This window comes from Lynx rufus, unplaced genomic scaffold, assembly GCF_022079265.1.
Source record: "Lynx rufus isolate CCGP_SWC_20201006 ecotype Redwood Valley unplaced genomic scaffold, mLynRuf1.p SCAF_3, whole genome shotgun sequence".
Taxonomy (NCBI): Eukaryota; Metazoa; Chordata; class Mammalia; order Carnivora; family Felidae; genus Lynx; species Lynx rufus.
The window spans coordinates 76,462,492-76,488,870 of NW_025814845.1; the positions used below are offsets into that span (position 1 = coordinate 76,462,492).

General features: G+C 39.7%; 1 protein-coding gene across 5 annotated transcripts in view; it reads right to left on the bottom strand.

The window, feature by feature from the left end:
* UNC5C (unc-5 netrin receptor C) overlaps positions 1 to 26,379 on the bottom strand; it is a 79,140-nt gene that overhangs the window by 25,523 nt on the left and 27,238 nt on the right. For 3 of the 5 annotated variants that reach the window (XM_047091378.1, XM_047091379.1, XM_047091377.1), the window contains 6 exons: positions 23,787 to 23,843; positions 21,578 to 21,769; positions 20,509 to 20,853; positions 17,576 to 17,663; positions 7,305 to 7,473; positions 3,449 to 3,682 (listed from right to left, as the gene is read on the bottom strand). In XM_047091378.1, coding sequence (XP_046947334.1) covers positions 3,449 to 3,682; positions 7,305 to 7,473; positions 17,576 to 17,663; positions 20,509 to 20,853; positions 21,578 to 21,769; positions 23,787 to 23,843 — 1,085 coding nt within the window. The remainder of the gene's footprint in view (positions 1 to 3,448; positions 3,683 to 7,304; positions 7,474 to 17,575; positions 17,664 to 20,508; positions 20,854 to 21,577; positions 21,770 to 23,786; positions 23,844 to 26,379) is intronic. The other 2 variants (XM_047091382.1, XM_047091381.1) reach the window with 1 other exon arrangement.

Consider the following 26,379-nt stretch of genomic DNA (forward strand, 5'->3'; position numbering starts at 1 on the left):
CCCCAATACCCAGACCAATTAGATCAGAGCCTTTGGGTTGGGACCCCAGAGCGAGTCTTTTTTTTTTTTTTTTTAAGTTTATTTATTTCGAGAGAGAGAGCGAGCACTGGAGGGGCAGAGAGAGAGGGAGAGAGAGTATCCCAAGCAGGCTCTGCGCTGCCAGGATGGAGCCTGATGTGGGGCTCACAAATCATGAGATCATAACCTGAGCCTAAATCAAGAGTCGGACGCTTAGCCAACTGAACCACCAGGCACCCCCGGAGCAAGTCTTTTTTTAAAGCTCCCCAACGGATTCCTATATATGTGGGATGCAGAACTACTGACTTAGGAAGGGTGTGAGCGGGGAGCGGGTGGGCCAGCAGCAGGAGGAGGTGTTTGGAAAGGGCGATGCAGAAGAGAGTATTTATGGGCAACGATGGTTACAGAATCAGGGAGAGGGCAGAGACTGCTGGGGAACACCAGCAGGCAGGGTGCCAAGAAGGCAGAATTCAGGTAACAAAGGGCCTTTCTGAAAATGAGCCCCAAGGTTCCAATTCAAGTGTGGGTGTTAGGCAGTGTTGCTGGGACTGAACTAATTGTCTCTTCAGTATGTTGGATAGACCCTTTACCTATAACTAGGATTTTGGTATTTCTGCATTATTAAAAGGCCATGAGGTGCAAGAAAGCCTTATCCATTATTCATATTTGTTTCAGGCTAACTGCTGGATCCCCAGCTACTGAGAATTCATAAATGTCTATTTGGAAAGCACTGACCATGATTCAAACTGCTCTTGGGTTGTTTTTACTGCTTAATCCTGTTTGTCAATCTTTCTCAGTGTTGACCATTTGCATCTCTTTCCACTAATTAAAACAATTAAAATAGTTTTACTGAATTATTACTTTTTTGGCATGGATTTGCATGTTTCTGTTGGGAAGAAAGGTCAAGAAAGGTCCTAAGTATAAGAACTATGTGTATGAATATAAAATATGTGTATCAAACATTTCAAATATGATGTAGATCTTCTATGGTATGCTTTTTACAATGGTTTTTCCGAGAATTGTTACAAGACGTGCCTTAATCAGATCCCATGGCTCCCTACAAATACAGTTTTCCCTGTGAAAGAATTTAAGCCTAGGATGATTTCCACCCTGACAGTGCGTCAGAAGTATCACATCTGCAAGGAATATAAAAGAACCACAAGTTTCACACTACAGCTGCGTGTTCACATCATTTATTCAGCATCAGAAACTCCTACAAGGTCAGCCATCAAAAACATATCCTGTGTCTCATCCCCTCCATGGACCCAACCTGCAACACTCAGGTTTCATGACCCAGAACTACTTTCTGGATGGAAACTCCAGAAGGAAATACTTTGAAATTTCAACAACAACAAAAATTCTTCCCCTGTTTTTTTTTCCTTGACACATTTCCTCCCACTTCTCCTTTTCCTCCCCTGGGTGCTCATCCTTCAATAGCTCCTCTGCTGGCTTCCCTCCCTCACCCCCGGCGATGGCAGGGCTCCCCTTGGTCTCTGTTTTCTAGGGTGTGGCTCCTCCAACAACCCACATTAGGGGCGAAGTCTAGACTGCAGCCCCTGCTCAGGTGTGAAGCCTGCTCTCTCCACTCAACAGCTGTGTGACCTAGAGCAAATCGCTTAATTTTTCTGTGCCCTCAATTGAACATCTGAAAAAATGGGGTTAATGGTATCATACAGGGTTGTTGTGAAGATTAAATGAGTTAATAAACATTTAGAACCATGCCCAGCACATAGGAAGTTGTCAGTAATGCGTGTTCTTTTTAACAATGTCGTTTAACGTATCTCTCTGCTCTCCCTTGATAGTCTCCCTGATCACAGGGATGACAAATATGAATATTGTAGAGTCGGTTCCTGAGTCTCTACTTCAGGATCTGCTCTCTGTCCAGAGAGTCACACACACATTTCTAACTGTCCCTTGGGCATCTTTGTCCTGATGTCTAATTCATACCTCTAACTCAATATTCCAAAAGTAAAGTCACCAGAGCCACACCCCAAAGCTACCTCCCCCATAGGTGTGTTACTATTACTGAGAGGCAGACTGGATCTTCTGCTCCATTCATTGCTAGTCACCAGGTCCGACAGGAGTTACTTGAACAGGACCTTCCACACCTATTCCCCTCTCCTCACTCTCCTGCTATCAGCCCAGATCTACCATGCTTTTCTTCTTGACTCTATCTTTCTGCTGATGTCAGACTAATATTTCTTTTTTTTTAAGTTTTATTTATCTATTTTGAGAGAGAGAGTGAGAGAGAGAGGGACAGTGGGGGAAGGAAGGGGAGAGACAGAGAATCGCTAGTAGGCTCCACACTGTCATCACAGAGCCTGACTTGGGGCTCGATCTCATGGTTGGTGAGATCATGACCGGAGTGGAAATCAAGAGTTAGATGCTAAATGGACTGAGCCGTCCAGGTGACCCTTCGCACTAATATTTCTAACATATATTTCCGATCATGTCTTTTGTTGGTTTCAATCTCTCCACTTCCTCTCCAATAACTCAGGACACTGAATCGCAACTCCTCTCTCTGGCAGTTGAAGTCCATCTCAATAAAACTCTTACCTGTCATTTGAGGCTTACTGGAAATAATATGCTAGTATGGAATCTGTATTTACTGTCCTGTGTTTCTTCGTGCTGTTCCCTTCACCTAGAAAGTTTGTATTTTTTCCCACTATGCTGGTGAAACCCTACCTTTCATTTGGGCCCAATTCAAATGTTAGCTCCTTGTCAGATCTCCTCAAAATAATATAATCCCCTCCCCCCTCCTGAACTCCCACAGAACCTGCATTCATCTATAGCATTTATCAGACTCAGACTTGTCTCCCAGTCCTTGGCAGACTTCTTTTATGCCTCCTTCCAGATCATAACTTCTTCAAAGGCACTTACGATATCCTTTAAAGCTTCAAATGGGATAAAATGAATTGCAATAATAGCACCAGGAATTAAGCTCATTTATTCTGCAAAGCAGCAGCCTGTTGTCAAATGCTAACCCTCTTTCTCACAGTCCTCATAAAAAGAATGGGAAAGCATATAAATGAAGTGGCACACAAGAGGAACATACAGTGTGAGCAATTACGCCAATTCCTTTTATAGGAAGCACACAGCTGAGATAAACATGGAAGCAGATTATTTACCATCCACGTCTCGTTGCCAAATTCTCCTACTTCTTCTAAATTTTTCATTAAAGGAAATCAAGGAAGGTAAACAAAAGTAGCCCTTGGGAGGAATCAGCACAATGGAAAACCACTCATTTGTCAGCATGGCCTCAGAGAAATGTTTATTATTTTTTTTAAACTGCATCTTTTGGGGCCGGATACTTGTGTCTGCGCACTGAGGTGCACAAACACGTACACATGGTCTCTGGGTGGGCGCCGCCACACCAAACCTTGGCTTCAGTGAGAGGGGAAAGAAGGAGGGTCATTCAGGAGCTATTTACCTTCAGGGCATCCTGGGTGTCATCCAGACAGTAGACTCGAACACTGTACTCCAGAGACGAGCAGCAGAGTGGTCCAAAGATGGCCAGCTTCAGGCGCTTTGCGGCAGCTTTGGTGGTGGACTGCCCCACCAGGGCGTAGGTGCTTAGGTTCTCTGTGAGGAGGTGGCAAGCCTCTGCATCCAGCTGAATGTAGCAGGGGGTAGTGAAGTTTTCCTCCCCAACCACAACCACATCCTGCAGGACAAGAAGGAAGGAGCTGTGGTTGAGCTACTGTGGGTTCTGCTGGCCGCCATGATGGTGGCCAGTATGGCAGATAGAACAGGACCTCTTCTGCTAAGGTTTGCTCATCCTTTTCTTGTTTTTTTTTTTTTTTTTTTTTTTTTTTTTTGGGGGGGGGTTGTTTTTGTCACTCTCAGGCTTTAATGTAGCTCTTTTTCCATTCTTAATCATTCTCTCCCTTACGTCCTCTTGCCTTCATACTGCCAATATTCTTTATTTTGATGGCCCTCTAGTTAGCATTTTTGATCTGAGAATCTACCTCACTGGAATCAACATAAAATTCCAAAAGAAATCCATTAGTTATCCTCCTAATTTCAGTGTACCTGAGTTTATTACTTATGTCTGAGAATTTAATGTTTTATTTATTTATTTATTTATTTATTTATTGAGAATTTAGTGTTTTAATCTCTAAGTTTCTTATTGTTTCCAAAAGTACTGTTTTATTTCAATGTCATTATAGTGTAATAGGTTTTCCCCCCAAAATCTAGGGGTTTGAAAAGATTTAGAGAGATTAAAGAATTACACATTACCATTCTACTGTGTTCTTCCAAACTCACCCACCAATTACTTTTCAAAAAGATACACTGCTTTTCCTCAATAACCTGGGCTACTGGACTCCACGGAAAGTACAACGTAGTAAACTCGATGCCTTTAAGACACATCTCTCTGGTTAAAGAGCCTATCCTTTTAGTTTTTGAAAATATTTAGCAAGAAGTAAAAATAAATACAAGTGATGAATATTGTTAAAACAGTTACTAACTCAACCAAGTTTTGATTTATCCGAATGACTCAGGCCACAGAAGAAATCATCTGAAAAACCAAGTGTAGGACTCATAACCTAAGGGTCACAATTCCGCATGCCTCCCAGGGCAGCCAGGTATTAGGAATAAGTGCGGCAGGTAAGGCAGAAGACAATAGGGAGTGGAGGAGATTCTGGTAAAGCAGAGCACAAGTCTGTCTAAAGAGCTCAGTTCCCACTTGTTTCAGCTCATCACAGCTATGCAGGAATGTAGGCCCAGTGAGAAAACAGCCTGGAATCTTTCAAGAGACTCTGGAAGTTCAAAGTTTTATGTGAAATTTTCCAACTTTTAGTTAATTCAAATTTAAAAGAAAACTTCATATGAGATAAAATACATATGTGGGCATGATTCTGCCTCTGCACTAGGCTACTTAATCTTCATAGAGGCAGGAACTGTATCTGCTTTGATTCCCACTATAGCTCAGTGGGCCTGGCTCATGGTGAGCAAATGGGTTTTTGTCCAAAAAATGAATGGCTGTGTCATCATAAATTGAGTCTCAACGATATGAAAGAAGTAGCCACCTGGGGTGGTTGTTTATTAGTTAGATCTTACAACATCAACTGAGCTATAGTAGGAGTTGGGTTGAATACCATTCATGAAATTATTTCTTCAACTGAACCTGTACTCCAAGATGAAACTTACACTGAACTGGCAAAGAGAGAAATTCAGCACCTTCAGGTTTATTTTAGCCCCGGAAGGACACATGGAAAGAAGTGCTTCCCCCCGCCGCCCCAGCAAGGTGAGGGTAAGCCTCAAATATCACCCAATGAGCATGTTACAGAAAGCCTCCAGTAAGATACAGTCAGGAATAAAGATGTTCCACGTCCCTGCCACAGGTATAAGAGTGTATTCTTTTTTTTTAAAACATAATTTATTGTCAAATTGGTTTCCATACAACACCCAGTGCTCATCCCAACAAGTGCCCTCCTCCCTGCCCATCAACCACTTTCCCCTCTCCCCCACCCCCCCCCCCCATCTACCCTTGGTTTGTTTTTAGTCCTTAAGAGTCTCTTATGGTTTGCCTCCCTCCATCTCTGTAACTTTTTTCCCCCTCCCCTTCCACCTCCCCCATGGTCTTCTGTTACGTTTCTCAAGATCCACATATGAGTGAAAACATATGGTATCTGTCTTGCTCTGCCTGGCTTATTTCACTTAGCATAATACTCTCCAGTTCCATCCACATTGCTACAAAAGGCCAGATTTTATTCTTTCTCATTGCCAAGTAGTATTCCATTGTGTATATAAACCACAATTTCTTTATCCATTCATCAGTTGATGGACATTTAGGCTCTTTCCATAATTTGGCTATTGTTGAAAGTGCTTCCATAAACATTGGGGTACATGTGCCCCTATGCATCAGCACTCTTGTATCCCTTGGGGAGATTCATAGCAGTGCTATTGCTGGGTCATAGGGTAGTTCTATTTTTAATTTTTTGAGGAGCCTCCACACTGTTTTCCAGAGCGGCTGCACCAGTTTGCATTCCCACCAAGAGTGCAAGAGGGTTCCTGTTTCTCCACAACCTCACCAGTGTAAGAGTGTATTCTTAAGCATTGCCCTCTTTTACTCTTCTTGTCTCTTTATTTCATTTTATTGTTCTTGCTACTGTTATCATTACTCAAGTCCATAAATAGACATCGTATTAGGGCATTAAACAGAGAATTGTGCACACAGTTTAGGATCACTTGAGATTAAGACGTTGGGATGTTTTTGAGATAAATCATTTCAAGCTTAAATGGAATTGAGGTTAAATCTGGTTAAGTCTGGTCATAACTCAACATAAAGTTTACCCCTAGACTTCAGTCCTGGACTTTCAGCCCTCTGGCAAGGAGTGATCCCATCATGTGGCCAAGGGAACATGTCCACAGAAAGGAAATTAGAATAATCCCTGGGATACCCTTCTAACTCAAACACTACTTTTCCCTAAAATACTGAAGGCTTGAATCTGAATCTTCGCATACATGGTGACACAAAATACAGTGGTAGCTTTCAAAACTATTAGACATTTTTTGATATATTCCTGAAATATGCTTTCTCAAGAATACTCTAAAATGTGATTTTTAATATGGCTATTTTCCATTTAAACAACAGGTACTGTCTTTCCAAGGGATAATAATGAAAACATGCAAGCTTTTTTTTTAAGGTATTAGGTATAAAGTGGTCATGGTAAATATAACAAATTCATTTGCATGTAACTTCAAGTGCTGATGGAAGGGTTCTGCTGAAAAGAACAGGATCTGTTTAAGGCACTGTCCTTAACAGGTTATGATGGCAACAGACACACATAGCCAAGATGTCACGGGTGTTCTTCATTCTAGTGGAGCTTCAGGAATGCATTGTTTTTCTGTTTCCCCAAGTTAAGTTCAGAAGAACTATATTCCGGGTATATGTCTACAATGCCTACCATTTTCTGACCCAGTTGCAATGTTTCTTTACCTGCAAATTAAAATATATATATATATATATGTTTCCCTTCCCAATACACTGTATGTATGTTCCAAGGGGGACTTGTGCAAGACTCTCAAGTGTACTTTCCTTAGAAGTTAGCCAGTGCTTGACCATCATTTTCACTGTGCCTACCCATCAGTAGCTAAAGCATTCAAGAACTAGTCTTTCCTTCTTCCTTCCTTCTCACACTCTCTGCCTCTCTCTGTCTTTCTGAGTATAAACTAAAATTCCATTCATGTTCTGCTTTAAAAACAAAAAATTTCCCATAATTACTACAGTTTATCTAAATGAATTGCTCTTGTGTTCCATCTTTATCCCAACAGAAGCTCACCTCCCACTGCCCCTGTGCTGCCTGGTTCTTGAGCTGTATCTTCCAGTCCTCAGTATTGGGATCTGCACAGTGATGCATAGTGAGGATGACGGGGCGGGTCAGCAGGGCTCCCGGAGGCCCACAGCTCACCACAGGGGTCAAGAGTGTCTGAGTGTCTTCCATGGGTGGCCTAGAAGAAGAGCAGAGATTGGCATGAGTGACATTTCCATAGCATGTATGTACTATGTATTCATCGAGATTTTAGATCTGAAGTTGTGCAAATTGTTTCTTCTTGGGATTTTTGCGGGGGTGGGGGAGGGTGCAGGGGCAGAATTATATGGGAAGACATGTCCTTTATACCAATACTTTCATCTTCAAGACTGGAGAAATTTATGATAACAGTGAATTTGCCAGTGTCTCTTTGATCCCCTTCCCCCAGACACAGACAGACCTGCCTTTGGTAATTTTCTTTGAATTCATGTGCAGATACTTTCAGGATGGAACAGGAAGGAATAGAGTCCTTATGAGGTTACACAACCATCCTTTCTTTTTTTTTTTAATTAAAAAATTTATTTATTTATTTGAGAGAGAGAAGGAGCGAGAGAAAGAGAGGCAGGGCCAGAGAGAAGGGGAGAGAGAGAAGCCCAAGCAGGCTCTGTGCTGTCAGCTCAAAGTCCAATGTGGGGCTCAATACCATGAACTGTGAGATCATGACATGAGCTGAAATCAAGAGTCAGATGCTCAACTGACTGAGCCAGCCTGATGACCCCACAACCATCTTTTCTGATAATACTTGCCATTACTCTCACAGTGTTTTAAATACTTTTAATTTATTTTTAGGACCTAACTTGAAAAATACTTCAAAAAAAAAATTACTTCAGAGTAAGGACACCCTAGAGCTAAATTTCTTCCAGATGACTTTCAGGGATAATTCAGGCTAGTAAAGCAGATTCATTCTTTCACATATGACCAGGCAGAATACAGAACTGTGTTCTATAGTTCTAGAATTTAAAATGAAATATTTCTACTTGTATACTTCATACTCAGAGAATCGGGGTGGAAAGAACCTCAAAGATCTAATTTTTTTTTTAATGTGTATTTATTTTTGAGAAAGAGACAGAGTGAGAGCAGGGGAGGGGCACAGAGAGGGAGACACAGAATCTGAAGCAGGCTCCAGGCTCTGAGCTGTCAGCACAGAGCTCGACGCGGGGCTCGAGCTCACAGACTGTGAGATCATGACCTGAGCTGAAGTTCGACTCTTAGCTGACTGAGCCACCCAGGTGCCCCAAAGATCCAAATTCTTTATTTCCACATTTTTTTTTAACTTTCTTCAGTCATTTCCCTAACAAGATTGTAATCAACAAATAAATGGATAAATTAACCCAAAGCTGATATGTGAGCAAGTAGTCCCAAAGCATGGGGCAGACTGCCCAAAGTCTTAAAACCAACAAGTGCTAGCATGGGGACTAACGCCAATGCCTTCTCAACACAATACTCAAAACTACTCTGTCAGAATAGTGTGGATGAGAGATCATGAGCTGAGTGTTTCAGAGGAGGCAGGACCCCTGGGGTCAACAAGCACCACCTTCCATACAAAGTAGGAGCCTCTCTACAATATGCTAGCTTGTGGCTGGTGCTGTAGACACATCCAAAATGGTACTCCACTACTATTGAGGGTCACCTCATATATTATCGATTCAAACCTACAAAACGTTCTTAGGAGAAATACAATTTGCCTTCCTGATCCTTCTTTCCACGTATCTTTGGCCTGCTTTCTCTCCACTTCAGCATGAGAGCCTTTCAAATATTTAGAGATTGCTATGATGCCTCTAGAAAGTCTTCTTTGTATTAGACCAAACATTCTCAGTTTTTTAACTTTAACTAGAAAAGCATGGTTTCCAGATATCTCCCTATATTTCTACCTTCATCGTTATATAGATGTCCATTGGTGTTCCTATGTCTTCACTAAAGTAAAGCATCTGGAAGTGAATATTATACTCAAGTAGGCAGCATAGCGGGGCTCCTATTTTCCTTGATTTGGAATACATAGTTATATCAATGCCTAACAAACTTGTTGCCTTAGGTTGTTTTCAATCAAATAATTATTTATAAATGTTATTGCAGGCTTGAGTTACAGAGGAAGTTGGAGATAATATGAAGCATTTCCTTTATAAAATGAGGCAATGAATGAGGTTAAGTTATTTGTTAAAGCTAACTACTCTGTGTATTCATAACATGAAAGGCTCTTAGGCTAAGTCTCTACAGTTTTGTGGTTGCAGCAATGGCTTTTGAACATATGTACAGAAATTTACATTTGGTTATTTAATTTCACCTTAACAGTTTCAGAGAAAATTTCAGGGTATGTATTTCTTAACACTGTCTTTTCTCCAAGTATAGGCTATCTCTTCTAGTCTTTCATCCTCTGTAGAGCTGATTTGCCTGCCACTTATCTTCTCGTTCCAAACACTGTTGACATTGTAGTACAAGAATAGGGCAAAGATAAAGACCTTTTTAAACATACTACTTGAAACCTCTTTCTAGTCTGACATCAATAATTTGAATTTTCTGGTTTAGCCAAATATAAACCAATTAAAATATACATTGTCCAGTTCACATCTTTCCATTCATTCACGTGGATATTATAAGGGACATATCAAATTCCTGTATAATTGTGATGGCCACTTGAGAAGGATTTTCCTTTAGGATTTTTTTTCCTCATCTATGGTTAATCTATGAATATACTACACAATCTAGAAGTTAGCTTAAATCTATGGCCTACCCTAATTTAACACTCAATGAATGACAACAGCTGTTTGATATTTTTATATATAAATATATATACATCTTTAATTTATAATATACATATTTTATATACTGTTGGAAGACAGTTCTCCATGGATCTTTCATGTTCCTGCATGTCTCTTCAAGGCGATTGCATAGCAATCACTTTGGAAGGCAACGATAGTGCTGGTCTCTGGAGTACAAGGCAACCACATCCACTTCCCATTATAAAAAAAAAACCCATGTTCTCCAAGCTCAGAGGTCCTTCCTGGAAGGCACCCACTGAGTGTGTGCAGATCATCTGACCCTCTCTGCATCTCCCTTCTGGCACTGGGGTTTTGTGAACTGGCACAAAAACGACAAAACTCTGGACAGTGTTATTGCTGTAACAAACTGTCCTTTGTCTCTGGCCCAGAAGTACTGTGTCATCTATCAACATCCACCAGACTGTGGCAGCCAAGGTAACGTCAAATCTTAGAGTCCTTAGCTCCTGACAAGTATTATCCTCAGTTCTAAGAACTCAATTATAGTTTGACATATTTTCTCCTTAATACAACTGGGCTATCCCTCCCTCCTCTCATTCTAAAATGTCATTAGGATCTCACCAACTTAAGGGTTTTCTTTCTTCCTATTTAGAAAGTAAAAGCAACTTTTATCTCCTTTGTCTTTTAACATCATCTCCATCCTCACTGAATAACAGCACATTTTTATTGAATCTAAAGTTATCCAAGTACTTGGAAATGTACTTTTGGGAATAATAAGGTTATTGGCAGCTTGAGAAGTCTGTATCATCCGCTTCATCCCTTAGTTTTCATTTCCTCTTAACCCAGTTTTTCTTCCTTCATTCCAGTCTGAAATTCATTTTCTTAGTACATGAGTGACGTTTTGGTTTCATTGTGGCATAGCTGATATTATACTATCGGTCCTAAGCGATAACCTTACGCTTGCTAACTCTACTTTTCCTACCATGGCAACAAAATAACACAACCAAAACAAAAAACAGTGACTACATTTTCGTGAGCACAACTCTTACCTTTTGGTCACAAGTGTACCTTGAGAAGTGGGCATTAAACTTTTAAGGAAGGAGACTTAAGTGGAATCCATTTCAAGTGGTCCTTGCTATATAGTTGGAGATTGGAAACATCTGCCCCTCAGTCTGCTGTTAGCAGCCGGTGCTTGAGGCAGAAAGAGGAGGGGTTCTTCTCATCACTGAGTTGGAACAGAAGGGAGAAGCCTCCCTGCTGGGTTGGGGAGCTGTCAGACCTGTGCTCTCCAAGCACACCCCTGGCATGCAATATTGATGGGCACCATTCTTGAGGGAGGGATAGCAAGGGAAGGAAGGGGCAGTAGTGTCAAAAGAATTTATTAACCCAGTGAGGTGCAAGAATGTAATGAATAGGGAAGTGGTGAAGCGGAATCCATAACAGGGAATGAAAAACAAAGAAGAAATAATGATAAGAATCTTTTCGTTTTCAAGATGAAAGAAGTTGTGTTGAAATTGGAAACATTTCCAAGCCTATATGGAAGGAGTGATTGAGGGAAGATTAAGATTTAACTCTGTGGAGTGATTGAGGGAAGATTAAGATTTAACTCTGTGAAACCAAAGGTCAGAGTGTTTAAATCCACATTAAGCACGAATATCACAATACATAAAACAAAGCTAGTAGAAATTAAATATAAATAAGCCTGATTCATGTTTTTTTGCAACGGGCTTCACTCCTATATGTTTCATGAGTTATCTGAGATATTTAGTAAACATTCTATAAATATTAACGGCAGATGACATGGAAATGAGCACAAAGCAAAAATTAGCTGCAGAAGCAGCAAAAAAGTAGAAATTCAGTAATGAACAATAATTAAAGTTTCAAAGGCTTTTCAAAGTCCAGTGAGGATACTATCATAGGAAATGCTGGATGGGTTCTGAAGCCTCTAGGACAAAGCCCTCAGAGAAGTGTTTTAGTTTCCTGTCAGAGAGATTTTCTCATCCTTTGCTTGCTGTTATCCGTGAGGAGAACTTCTCCTACACAGAAGTGCACAATTTAGAAAACTTTCATAAAAGCAATTGCATTTGCTGCTCATGGCACACCTGCAAGGGAATCAGGATAAGTATGTGTATTACTTCTTTTTCCACAAGAGAAAAATTGAAATCTGGAGACATTCACACACTTGCCTACGGCCTCAAAACTAGTAACAGGCAAAGCTAGATTTCGAACACAAGTGATTTGGTTTCTTTCACACAGTGGTATATTTTGGGTTACTTATCACGGTTCAGGGCCTTGAGACTTTTTTTGGTCTATTTGCAAGAGCAAGCCTAAAATTACTTCTTGAAGAGAATCTGTCTCTATCCACCTCTGTGTGGAGACAAGATGCTTTCTAGTAACATACATGTCTTTTGTCAGGTCCCTCAGGATGACAATCCCACCGCCACCCTCCCCCCCCCCCCCCCCCCCGAGGCTCAGCTGCCTTTTGAAGCACACGGTTTCACATATAACTGGCAACTTGAAATATTTGCACTCTAGGTATCTGACAGGGAATATCTAACTCACTTGCAATCAAAAGCTCAATTGAGCAAAAAAAAAATATTTATGGAAGCAACTCTGAAGGGCGTGCCACCATTTCCCCAGACAAGCCAGAATCTATCCCTGGATTAAGCCACAACAGCTAAGTATCGTGCTCTGACTGAATTGATGAGTCCTTGAGGAATTATTTTACTGAATTTATACTTGGGCCTTATACCATCTACTTACATTGAGGGACACTACCAGGAGTCCTATGAAAACTCACTGCTATTTCAATTTAAGGATGTTGTTAATTGTATTAACAAAAAATGTCTTCTTTATGTGGAATGAAGGGAGAAATAATTGAGCTTCTCTTGGGCATATTTTTTCCTCACGGACACATGGACTTTATCACTTACCACATTCCCCTCTTGAAAGGTTTGGAATAGTAAATTCATGACCTATTACCAGGAAATATGCTGGGAATTGCACCAAATGTTTTATACTTTAACTGCTTACCTGACTTTGTTATCTTTTCAAATCTTAATTTTTCTCATTTTCTCAATCTACTTATTTACAAGTTTTTTTTCCCTCCCATTGAAAAGACTGTGTTTTCATAAATCACCTGAAATCATTTCTTTATAAGTAAGATTGCAGTATATGAACACCGTGGAGAGCAGTGAGAAAATAAGATTTACATATGCCTGCACTCCACTCTCTTCCCCCTATACCTGTAGCCTTTTATAAGGCTGTATGCTCAAATAAGGACTTGAAGACTCAAAAGAGGAATGTCATTGAGTTTCACTGAGAAATAATAATGTCAAATACTGTTTTACCAACTTCCAAAAACATGTTAAAATAAATCAAAACTTTCTGCTATATGGTTACTTACATAAGAGAATTTTGGCCCGCTATCCTAACATACTACTTTATTATTTATATTCAGTACCTATATATGATAGATAGTTTACATTGCCTCACCACTAACTCACACCTTGAACTCTTCTTACGCCAACGTCCTGCAGTTGACAAATCCAATGATTTCTTCTTCTTTTTTTTTTTTTAATTTTTTGTTTGTTTGTTTATTTATTTATTTATGAGAAAGAGAGAGAGCAAGCTGGGGAGGGGCAGGGAGAGAGAGCGAGAGAGAAATCCCAAGGAGGCTCCACACTTTCAGAACCTGATGTGGGGCTTGAACCTACGAACTGAACTGTGAGATCATGACCTGAGCTGAAACCAAGAGTCAGACGCTTAACTGACTGAACCACCCAGGTGCCCCAATGACTTCTTTTCTTCTTCTTTTTCTGTACATTTTAATTTTACGTATACCTATGTCAACCATTTCTTTCATCTTGAACATCTCTTCATGTTTGATTGTTCTATACTTCTAGTCATTCATTCTTTCATTGAAAAATATTCATTGCATCGTCACTCAGTAGAAGCACCACACCAGATGTAAACTCTGTGTTGATCTGCCTTTTCCTTCCACGTTCTATTTCGTTTTGCTCATCACATCCAAACTTTAATAGGAATATTTCCTGAAGCTCTTTCCCCTGGTCTCTACTTTCTGCCTTGGCATTTTTAACCCTCAGAGGATCCACCCACTGGTGACTCCCCATCCGCATCTCTGGCGTGAATCCCATATCCCTACCCGCGCACACTGCCCACATTTAGCTCAGAATTTGTCCTTCCTCCTTGAACCACTTGCGCTCACAATTTTCCCAGTGCCCAAGGCTTGGTTCCTACACCTATCCTTTGTGTTTCATTACTCTTTTGTGACACTTCTAACCGGTGGTGAAATCTTCTTTCTGAAATATATTTCACTTTCCATCCTCCAGACTCAGGTCTGGTTCTTCCCTTCCCCCTTCCCCCTTCACACCTAGTTTATTGCCATAGCCCAACCAGGCAGCCGGCCTTCAGGGAGTCTTCCTGTTCCCTCCACCAACTAACTCATCCAGCCTACCTCACCAGATCAATCTTTAAAACGCACTGTTATTCTCTTATTGCTTGGCTGCTCAGAGACCTTCCATGGCTCCCCACGGTTTCCCAAAAAAGTTCTTTTTACCTTCATATGTGGAATGTCTAAGTTGACTCTCTGGCCTTTTGAGAGTATTGCTAAGCAAGGGCAGAATACAGAGAAAAGGGCAATTAACACTGATATTTTTAATTCCAATTATTTTTCAATAAGAAATGACAAAGAGCAAAATTTCAGTCTGAGTCAGACTCATTTTTTTTTTTTTAACTACTCCTGGAAACAAGGCAAAAAGGTCCACGTTAGTGCCATTAATCATGGAAATTGTATCCACAGGGGAAACAGACGCTTTGTGGCGTCTTCCGAGATGTGTAAAGCAGGAGAGGTAGAAATCATGAGCACGCCCTTACAGCTTTGCTCCCTTGTCAGAGACAGCGTGTCCCATCGCTGCAGCTCATTTGGGCAGCTCATCTGCCATTCAGGGTTTTCTCTTAGAGCACATTCAGTAATGATAAGGCCCCCTTGTCATATCCACTCTGCCACACGTAATTAAGTTCACGCCTCCCTTTAGACAGTTCACATCAGCAGATGACCAGCTGGAAAACATCCAGCTGGAAAAATCCCCAGTTTGGGATGCAATAAAGGGAAATCAGGGAGAAAGAAAATGGAGAAAAATGATCAAACTTGTCCTATAAATGACTTGAAGGAACATTCATAGCTTCTGATGCCCTCCCAATGTCTTCCCTGTTAGAAGTTCTGTCTCCGATCGCGTGAGGATAGAAAGGGTCTTCAGGGAGCAGGAGAAAGAAACTGTGTGCGAGACTGTACCACAGTAAGAAGCAGAGGCTTGGTACAGTGTCTTGGTCTATATGTAAAAGAGGGACGGCATGGGACAGAGCAGAAAAGCTTCGCAGTGAGATCACCTGCCTGAGAATTCGGCCATCCCTCAGCTTTTGACTGGGAAAAAATTGGCTCTGTGACTTGATTTCCCCGAGCCCTAGTTTTTCGATCTTTAAACTGGAACTCATCACAGGGTTGCAGTGCGGAAATAAATGAAAGTTAAAGTATGGTGAATAAATGGTACCATGTATTCTATTATTAATATATCCTAAACGACGGAAAATAAGTGACGAGAAGAACTGCTCTTTATTTGACACAGTCGTCTTCTTGTGTTTGTTCCTTGTTTCATGGTCTCTCGTGCATGTTTTCTTTTGAGATCTTGAGGTTTCTCTAGCTTCATTTATATAAACAGAACTTCTCTGATGCACACCAAGTTGAACAGAGTAATTCTCTCTGCACCTAACTTCAGGCAGTACGGGTGGCAAGAAGTGATTTATAGTTTTTCCTTTTCTTTTGAGTCGAAGGAAAAGGAAAACTCAAAGCAGAAGTGTCTAGCTTTATCAATTTTTTGTTTTCTCTTTCTTTCATCTCATATGCACAATTATTCTTGCCAGGGTGCTGGCCACACCATGGGAAGGAAAACCACACCAGTCACACAATGCACGCATCTTTCAGCCTCAGCGCCTCCCTGTAGCACCCCTTAAGGCCTGATTTGCAGCTGAAGATAGTGGTGATTACATGGACAATAAGAGACCCAGACACCTCACTGCTTCGGAGGATAAAGCACAAGCCATCCCTCATTTCTGTTTAAACAAAATGTCCATGTTGGCAAAGGCCTTGAGTGATGGATGTACTTAGTGCAAACCTTGACTTAGGACAAGAGAAAGAAGAAAAAAGTACATAAAGGGATCTTAGAGTTTGCTGATCTTTATTTCTCCTGTTGCAACAGAAGGGTGCTCTCAGGGTCTGTGAATGTTACTTTGCATGGAGAATGAAAAAAAATGAATATTTGATGTGAGTAAATACAAGCCTTTTAGTAATTTTCTGTTGCTCAAATTTAAGGCATGAATAATGCTCAAGGAACTTTATCATTTTCTTAGGTTAGTGCTTGTGTAGGTGAAAGGACACCACCCAAGGAAAAAAAATGTTCGGGGTCCTCCGGATTATAAATGCCAGTATCTCTACCTGAGAGCATGATAAAAGAGCTTTTCGGCTTTTGAAGAACAAGACTAAAAATGGGTGTTTTTCTGAGGATGAGAGAGGGAAGACAAAAGGTATAATGTGTTATAATGATAACCTAGTTCGACATTTATCACTCATGCTTTGTATCTGGAGCTCAGGGCTGGAGAGCGGATGCCTTTCCCCTTGGGAAAAACAATGATAATCACATGTAAGGATCTTCATTTCAACAAAGTCTTATTTTAAGATCTCAGTGTACTTCAGAAGCATTAATCAGTCACACCTTAAAGCACTATTTAATACATACGTTTCATGTGGGAACTAACCAAGAGAGACCATTCTTAGATTTGTTAGAGGCCCAGACTGAAAATTGAATTTAGGACATTTAAAGTCTTCTTGTTATTTTTTACTTAAAGGAACTTCATCTTTATGACTATGATACATTCAAAACAAAGCCTTTTGACTCAATCTAATTTCTGTCAATCCTAGATGCATTTAGAAAGGCTCAATATGGAGTTTATAAGGCTAAACCTAAAAAGGAGGCTGATAAGGCTTAAGTTAGGGAGAATTACAAAAAGAAGAACCCTCAGGTTAGAATAAAATGCTAGACTGACGTGGGGGTGACAGGCCAGAGGTTAAGGGACTTTCTAATCTTTGTGACCTTTAACCCTGTAATGGGGATGGGGTGGATTCCTGAGCCAGGCCACATGAAGCTGATTCTCTGTGTCTATCCACACATCTCTCCAGACAATCTAAGGATCACATTTCTGGCCATTTTTCCAGCTATAATGGCCACATGTCCACTTGAGAAAAGATCTCTGGCCTTCGGCCCATACTCAAGATCTGCACAAGTGTCTGAAGGTTCAAAGATAAAGAGAAGCCGACGTTTTATAGGTCTAGGGAAAAAAGGGTATGCTAGAAGCAGGGCACTCGAGACATGTTGGGTTTATTCTTTCTATTGCACAATTCTCCTCCAGGTCAGACATTGATAAAGTCAAGCGCACCAGAAAAAGCATATTTACCTCATATTTTCTTTCCTGTGTACAGTCACATACATTTCGTAGACTCTCCCTTGGGGAATGGCCCCAGCGGGAATCAGCAAGCTTACTCCTGAATAGCAAAAGAGAAAAGCAGTCACATAAGACCTATGAATCAAAAGGAAACTTCACAGAATGCCTTTGAAGCAAGTGAAAGGGAATGAGGAGATTTTGTGGCCATGCAGCTACAAGCCTGCTTTTTCTCTAAAGACATGTAAATATTCATAGCTGCCCTGCTTTCCGTCCTTATTGGTCTTATTTGTTACCACAGCTCCCTCTGAACTGTTCTGGAATTACTCAAAGGAATGATGTAATTTTTTAAACTCTTGTTTTATTTAAGGAATAGACAGATGGTTCCACTGTTGTTTTCCTTGTAAAATGAGGGGAAAACCAACAACCGCTCTTAAAATTTCAAACAGCTGTAATGATGCATCGTTTCTAATTTAAGAAAAAAAAATCCCCACGAAATTCAAAGTCAGGGAAATGCTAACCTCAATAATATCAAAAAACACTTATTTCGGAAATATCTGGCCAGCATCAGTGTTTTTCCGTAACAGAATAATAATTGGTGGAGAACTTCTTTCATCACACATAACTCTAGAAAACGAACAGACAACAGACAAACTACGACTAGTTTTTAGTCAATGCAGGTCAGGAGGGTGTTTACTCAGTTGCTAATGGACACCATTTTGTAGGACTAGGGGATTACGCTTTGTTCTAAATTCACTGGGCCTATCGCAGTTCTTTCCCATTTGAGCTTGTATCAGAATCACTTGCAGTGCTTGCTAAAACACAGATTACTGGATCCTGGTGTTTTTGACTTATCGGGCCTACCAAAGTTGTACTTCTAGAAAGCTGTAGGGTGATGCCAATGACACGATGCCCGTGGACACAGTGTAAGAACCACCGGCCTGCATCACTGCGGGATCATCACAAAGAATAATTCCGGGTGGGCAACAACCTGTAGACACCCGTCTTTGTGATTTTATTCCAATAAATGCAGTTTACTTTCAGCTCACTAAAAACTGACAGAGCATCGCTGTGAGTATGGTGTTTGGCAGTACTGTGAATGACACGAAGTAAAAGACAGTGTTCCTGTCTTTGAGTAATTTATACTTGAATTAGCAAGGGAATGGAATATGCCAAATGAGCACAGGGCAGTAAGGAAACTTGCCTGACCATGTTGGAAAGTCTCAAGAATGAAGAATGGAGACTTAAGGGGGAATCGTTACTCAGAGGCGTTTGTGTAACCGGTTGGAAATGTTGAGTCACGGCCTTCTCGAGAAGGAAAGTCACATAAAAGCTCAGTGCTGTGGGAAGCGCAATGTCACAATAGGGGACAGGATGGTTTGCTGAAGCATACAGTGGAAGCAGGAGGGCCACATGTGAGGCTACCAGCCCTTGGTAGTTTTTTATTTTTCCTAATGGGAGCAATAAAATGTACCTTTATGTTACAGGGATGAAATAAAGCTATGAATGTAAAGTGATAAGAATAATGCCTGATGCATGTTAGGTAGCTTGTTATAAAGTAATGTATGTAAATCACCAATGCTTAGGACATAGAAAGTATTTAATACATGCAACCTCCTTCCTTTCCACTTAAGAAGCCTTTATAATAATTCATAAATGAAAAAGTGACAGGTGTGAAAGTGGGAAGGAAAGGTAGAATCCAACAAATATCATGAAAAAAAAACTGCCTTGAGAATATATAATGTTTAAACAATAAAAAACAATAGAGCATATTTTGATCTATCCATCTGATAGACTTTTAGAAACATATTTTAAATCATGATTTTTAAAGAGTATACAATAGCATGAGAATTAAAGAGAAAAAGGCAAAATATATATATATAATGTATAATCTCAGCTATGTAAAATGCATAGATAAAAGGAAAAATGAGATTCCCTTAAGTATTTTAATTTATTAAAATATACTTTTAAATGTATGGTGTGACAAACTGGCAAGGCATTGAAATAAGGGACTGAATAAGAGAAAGAATCAAAGACAAGTTCATATTCAGATCTGCAGACCAATCGGTTCTGTATATTATTTGGCTGTATGGCTATTTTTACACTATATTATTTTCTTATGCCACATGAGGACTTCAGGTCAATCAAATTGTTTCTTATTGCTGTATTGTCAAAAGAGCTAAGGTAGAGTCACAGAGGGATCCCTTAACCCTCTTATGGCCAATAGATAAAAACCCATCGCTAATACCGATAAGTGAATATCAAACATTAATCAAACATTATCAGTCACTAACTTAAATTTACCATTGAAGTCCTTTATGGCACTTATACTGTAGAAGCAGGTAACTAAATAATAAGCTGAAAACTCAATTATACTACAGATATACACTACACATAATGAGGCTGTGATTCCAGAGAGATTGATCAGAAGAGGGAGCGAGTACCTTACAAATACCTTGAGGTGGAAGATCGTATAATAAAGAGTTAAGTTAATAAATGAAGATTTGATGTCTACTATGATGTTCTCTGATCTCAAAATTAGTATTCTGAAGTATTGCTTCCTACAGTAAATTGGAAGTGAACCAACTAATATGTTTTCTAATTAATTTGTCCTTTTAAAGTGTGATGACAACGGCGAGCACTTCTGGCTTGCCGTTGCCTTCTGAAGCTCTATTAAAAAGAAGGTCAATGACAGTTCCAAATTAAATCTTGGCAGAAAGTTGTGAGTATAATATTTCTAGAGGAAGTGTTTTCCGAGTTGGCTGGAGGAAGATGAATGGTTTGGCTGATTTTGTCTGAAGTAATGTTGATCTACATCGAAAGTAGATTTGGGTTAGATTAGTCTCCAAATAACTTTTCAGGCCTAATGAAAACAAACAGATAAAAAAAAGATTTGGGTACAAACATACGTTCTCAAGATCTATGTGATTTCAACCTCTAGGAATTACCTGAATTGGGAACAATCAGGTGACCCCCGAGAGAGTTGAAGGTGCCAAATGCAGTACAGGATGGATCCGTCTGCCTTGCTAGACTCTGATTCTTCACGTTGAGCGCCTCGTTCTCCAACAAAGATTGGGTCATCTGAGGAGACAGCTTTGATGCAAACTCAGACAGGTCATCTTGAGGGGTGACAGCACCGGAAGTGTTGTACACTTTGATTTTCAGGTTGGGCAGTGGATCCAGAATTGGAGAGTTGGTCATTGGGATTTTGTCTGAGACATCATGCAAGGCATAGACAGGTCCTCTGTACATGGCAGCAGCTGATGTGAGGTCTGGGGGTACCACCAGGAGATCTGAGTCAGAAAGAGAAAGGAAGTCCATTTGCATTCTCCATTCAGGTAACTTCTACTAGTCAAGCTCACCTTGGTACTTTCTGAGCCAAACACAAATGAACAAATGAATATTCGAGATGTTTAGACTCTAAGGTTCTGTTGAAAACAGGGCAATGAGATAACTACAATCCATTTTATTGTTGGCTACAAATTAGGAGACGAGTTCATTCTGTATTTTGCCTTGAAGTCTACTCATTGTTCCTAAGGTATTTAGCCATTTCAACAGATTGAATTCGAAGACAGTGATCTGCATTCAATGACTTAGGTAATAGTTTTCCTTGTCTATACTGGATTTGAGGTCATCTGTAGACCACTATATTCATAGCTATGCAAGCTGTATTGTCAAAAGGCAAAAAAAAAAAAAAAAAAAAAAAAGGACGGGGATGTAGGAAATCAGTCAACCAATCTGTGTATTCTTTTAAAGTAAAAGTTTAAAAGTATGACATAGAAACCTGTTAAGACAAAAAAATGATTTGTGCATCTTGTCACCTCTAGTTTGTTATATGAATGAAGTCAACAGAGTAATGACCCTGATTTTGTCTGAAGTAATGTTGACCCAAATCCATGTCTTCATGGAGCTAATGCTCTGGCTAAACTACATGACTTGAAGTCCCCAATTTTGGCACCACACAGGGATGCTGGTCACATGCATACATCACAGGTGTGGAGTGCAACGTTAACTGACCTTGTCTCGCTGCCTTGATGTTCACAGGCTGAAAGCCTCCATTGAGCGCCGAAGAGTCAATAATATCAGACTCAAAGTCACGATGATTCTTGCGATACACAAATAGGGCCACAACTACAGAAATGGCCAGGCAAACTATCACAGCTATCACAATGCCAACATACAGAGCGACATCATCTGAATCGGGAGCAGCTGGAGAGGACAAGGAAACATTGGACCAACTGCTTAGAGAAATTTCCCATAGATCACATACATATTGTCGGTAATTTTTTTCCGACATTTATTGCCTTTTTTATAGGTTAATTTCAAATCTATTTCAAAAGCTATATAAAACGACTGTGGCCTTTCAGTGGAAAATTATCTCTGATTTCTTTTCCTTTCTCACTTTGCATCTACCCACCCACTAATCTATCTTAAATTGGGCAGCATAACAGACCATTTATTAGAAGGCATAAAAAGAAACTGGAACTAAAACCATCCCAACCCATAGGGGAAAAAAAGTTCACTACTAATTTCAGGTGGAAAAGTTTGGAAGGCTGCTTTGAATTCACTGATAGTTCTCTAAAAAAATAAACATCAATATCCTGTTAGAAATATCTGGCATGTTCTGAATCTGTATATTTATTGAATCAGAATATGTTTTTAAGTATCATTCAAGTCAAAAGGTTACTTCCCACAAATAACATTCTTCTCACTTTCCCCTAAATCAGTGAACAGATGGGTGAGAACGGTATATGTAACTAAGCAAAACAAATACTAGGAGCAAACACATTGGATTTTAAAGATGTGCTTTCAGAAGATTTGGAGAGCAGAGGTCATTGTTGATAACACCAGACTTTTGATACAGATTCAGTATTACCTCTGAGAACTATGAGGGTCTCATGGTCTCTGGTCAGCGATTTACATTTAGCCACTTGTTACCGAATCAAAATGTCTGTATGGTGCAGAGTAAGATAAAGGCCTGGTTCAGTGATCATAAAGGTCAGACTACCCTAGAAGGCAATTGAGCATTTGACCAACACAGTGTGCAATCGGTCGGGAGATCTGTTTCTGGGTAAAGCAAGAGGACAATTCCTGTAAATGTTCATCTTGCCTTGGGGGCATAGAACATACTTGGCTTCAACTGCAAAAGGTGATAGAAGCTGATAATTGAAACAAAACGAACAAGATTAAACCTTTCCAGAACCCCGCAGACACCTTTAAGTCTCTGTTTTTAGTATTTTGTGACCCACAAAAATTTTCAGCAGAGGTAACCAAAGCTTCTCCACTCACTATAAAAGAGGTGATTTTACACTGGTATTGCAAATAGTCAAGAACAACCTTTTTATGCTCAATTTTATATACACGTGCGGTTTGGAGGAAGGGAGTTTTCAGATATGTGAGTCCCATGGCCTCCTAAAAGCTGAAGAGCCCCTATTCTGTCCACTACGACTCACAGCCACATAGTTTATGTAGGGGAAATGACTCATCATTTAGATTGCCAGTGGCTCACCCAAACTCTTGTGTCACGGTTTCTTTGACACATTGACCGTTTAAAGGGATTCCCTGTTAGAAACTGCTCTCTTTCAGCATTTTGTGTTTAAATATACTGTATGTGAGAGACATTTCTTTTTTAACTATTATCTTTCTCAAAGTTTCCAGAATATCAACTTTCCCATCAACTAAGTCAATATTGACAGATCTTTCCAGAATACTAGTGACAGCCCAAACACTCTTGGTTGTATGAGCACTGCTTTCCAAGGGCTGACCGGACGTTGCTGCTGGGTAATACCTGAAGTCCTGCAGCAGTATTCTGAACTCCAGCCAGAATATTACATCTAAATCCTTAGGGTTTTACTTTATCAGGCTGTAATTACTTACCCAACATTCATGCTTCCTAACTCAACAGATCTGCATTTTCTCAACCCTTTACTTTTTAGCATTTGAACCTGGCCCTTTATTAGATCAGCACATTTCATGATATGGTTTGTCAGCTATTGGGACTGAAGCTTTGAATGGTAGACTGATAGATTTTAAAGCTGGCAGAGGCTTGAAATGACCCTTCTTTCTTCTCCTCGGTGGTGAAAATCTAATTTGTTTTTCATGTTAGAATATATTAGGCGCCTATTTCCTGTGTGCACATCTGTGATCTAAAGAAAGGTAAACTTGAACTGGGGGCAATAATGTTAAATGATTATTCAGCAACATAAAAACTAAACATCAAACTTACAAGAAAATCCATATTCATTCTGGGTTCGCTGTTCAGTTGAGATAGGATAAAGGAAACCTTGAAAAGAACAAAAAAATGAAACAAAAATGGGAACAAAATCAAATTAATGAGGGAAACAAAATAAGAAGCATGAAAAATGGTTTAATTAAAAGAAAAGGAAAAGAAACCTGTGGTCCTTTAAAATACTGGTTCAGTACAGAATTATGATTTTGCATCTCCTGTCTGCTCTGGAGCCTTACCAAGAATTAATAAGTAGGCAGATTGAATTTCAGAGCAAAACTGGTCTCGAGTCACTAACTTTGGAGTGCTTAAAGTCTTTCTTTTATTGAGCATAAACTCTAATGGATCTAATTTATTTCAGACATCAAGGGTCATTAGCATAAGGAAAATCTTTTTTCCTTATCCCTGCCATATGCTTTAATTCCCAGGACATATTCAGTAAGGCTCTAAGCAGTTTTTTCTTTTTTTTTTTTTTATTTAATCATAACAGCTTGCTCTTGGTCTAATAGAACTAAAGAAGACCTGTCATCATTGGTCAAAGGTTAAATACCCATTTGCTGAGCTGAGCTGAGCGGAGCTGAGACCACCCTTCCTCCCTCCATCTCAAATCCACCTTTTGGATTTTTGGTTGTTTCTTGTTCCTACATTTAATAGGAATCCAATAGGTTTTGCCCAGGGACTGAGCAGTTTCTCAATGCAACGGAAACTGGATGCTTTTTATTTGAAATCACTCAAAAATCAATAGGGCCTAGAGGTTATAAGGTTATTTATTTCAGGGCTTCAGAGGAATAGTGTAAATTGGGAAAAATAAAAACCTCATCTCAACAATAAATGCACAGGTAACACTAGCCTTTTTTATTTTTCTTTCTTTTGAGTATATTCTAAGATATGAAGGAAGATGATGATGATGATGATGATGATAAAAATAATGTCAAGAAGAAGGCTGGGGGAAACATTTTAAAAACGTGGAATACAAATTTAAAACTTTTAATATGTAAAATTTAAAGGTATAACTTATAACTGGTACCTCCAGTTTCCTAATATTTAATATTCTATAACATATGAATTGATCAAATGATACAGCGCCATTTGGATTAATCAAATGAAGATGACACGAATTAAACTTTCCTAGTAATGCTCAAGGGCAAAAACTGTAGAGAATCTGTAAGAATCACAATTAATTTGCTCAAAATTAAAGGTCTGTAATGCTCTAATACCAAAGGTAACTCTAAATCGTGCCTTAGCTAGATCTTCTGTAGTTTGCAGAACACTCAGCTCTTATAAGCTATTTACCTATTTGGGGAAGTAATTCAGGAGAAACATGCCGTGCTACCTTAATGAAAGAGAGGTTTGCTGTAGCACAGACAAGTTTGCTCTGAATTAATTTTTAATGCTTTATTTTAGAGCAATGATTGCAACCTCCTACTCAGTTTTATAAATATTATATTTCTTATTCCAGTTGTCTGAGTCCATGTATTAGGTTTGATTTTCATTTTTAAACACTTCTGTCTGGTAATAACCTTTTTCCATTTGTATTCTGTGAACTCAATAAAAGGACATCTGGGACATATACAGGCACTAGAAGAAAGGTTATTTATTTTGAAACCTAAAGATGTAAGACAATATGAGTTCACTGCTAGCAGAGGAGAGGAGGTAACTGATGTCATCATTCTGGTAGGGAAGGTATTATGGAGAGGGGTGTCAAAATATTCATTTCTTGCAGATTAGAAGGCCTGGCAACAACTGTAAAATAGGATATCTGGGGATGGTCCGTTGTTCATCTTGAAAATTTTGATCACAATCAGCATGGGCCTGCTGGAGTATGCAGAAGAATTGTATCTGAGAGAGGGAGAACAGAGATATAACATGGTCTGAAATTTCTCCCTGTGAGGCAGTTCTGGGTTTGCCTTGGCTTTTACCTCTACTTCCCAACAGAACGCCTGTTTTTGAAAGCAGACCAAGGAATAGTAAATAAGGAACTTTATAATTTTGCTTTTAATCTCAACTTTCCCATATTTATGTAGAGCTGGACAACTCAAAAATATTGTGGTAATTTATGGCATTCATCTGGGGCTATATTTCATTCTAGGCACAGAATTGGAACTCATTCATTCATTCATTCACCTAACAAATACTCTTGAAGCCTATTATATACTGGGTTCTATTCTAGGCACGGGGTACAAGGACAAACAAAAATGGGAAATGTCCCTGCTTGTGTTCTAGTTTAACAGAAAATAAGTAAAAATAATAAAGAAGAACTCAAATGCTGAAAAATTTAAGAGATAGAAAAAAAGAATGTCACGTGATTGGAGATAAAGGGATGACCACCTTAGGATTTCAGGGAGCAATTTTTTGTTGAAATGGGATTTGAGCTGAAACTTGAACATGAGAAAGAATCAGCCAAGTTGAAATCATGAGGGACTGATGCTCCTCAAAGAACAGCCGTGAATGCAGAAGTCCTGACATAAAAATGGAGGGGTGCCTGGGTGGCTCAGTCAGTTGACCATCAGATTCTTGATTTCGGTTCAGGTCATATTCTCACACTTTGTGGGATCGAGTCCCATGTTGGGATCTGTGCTGACAGTGCACAGCC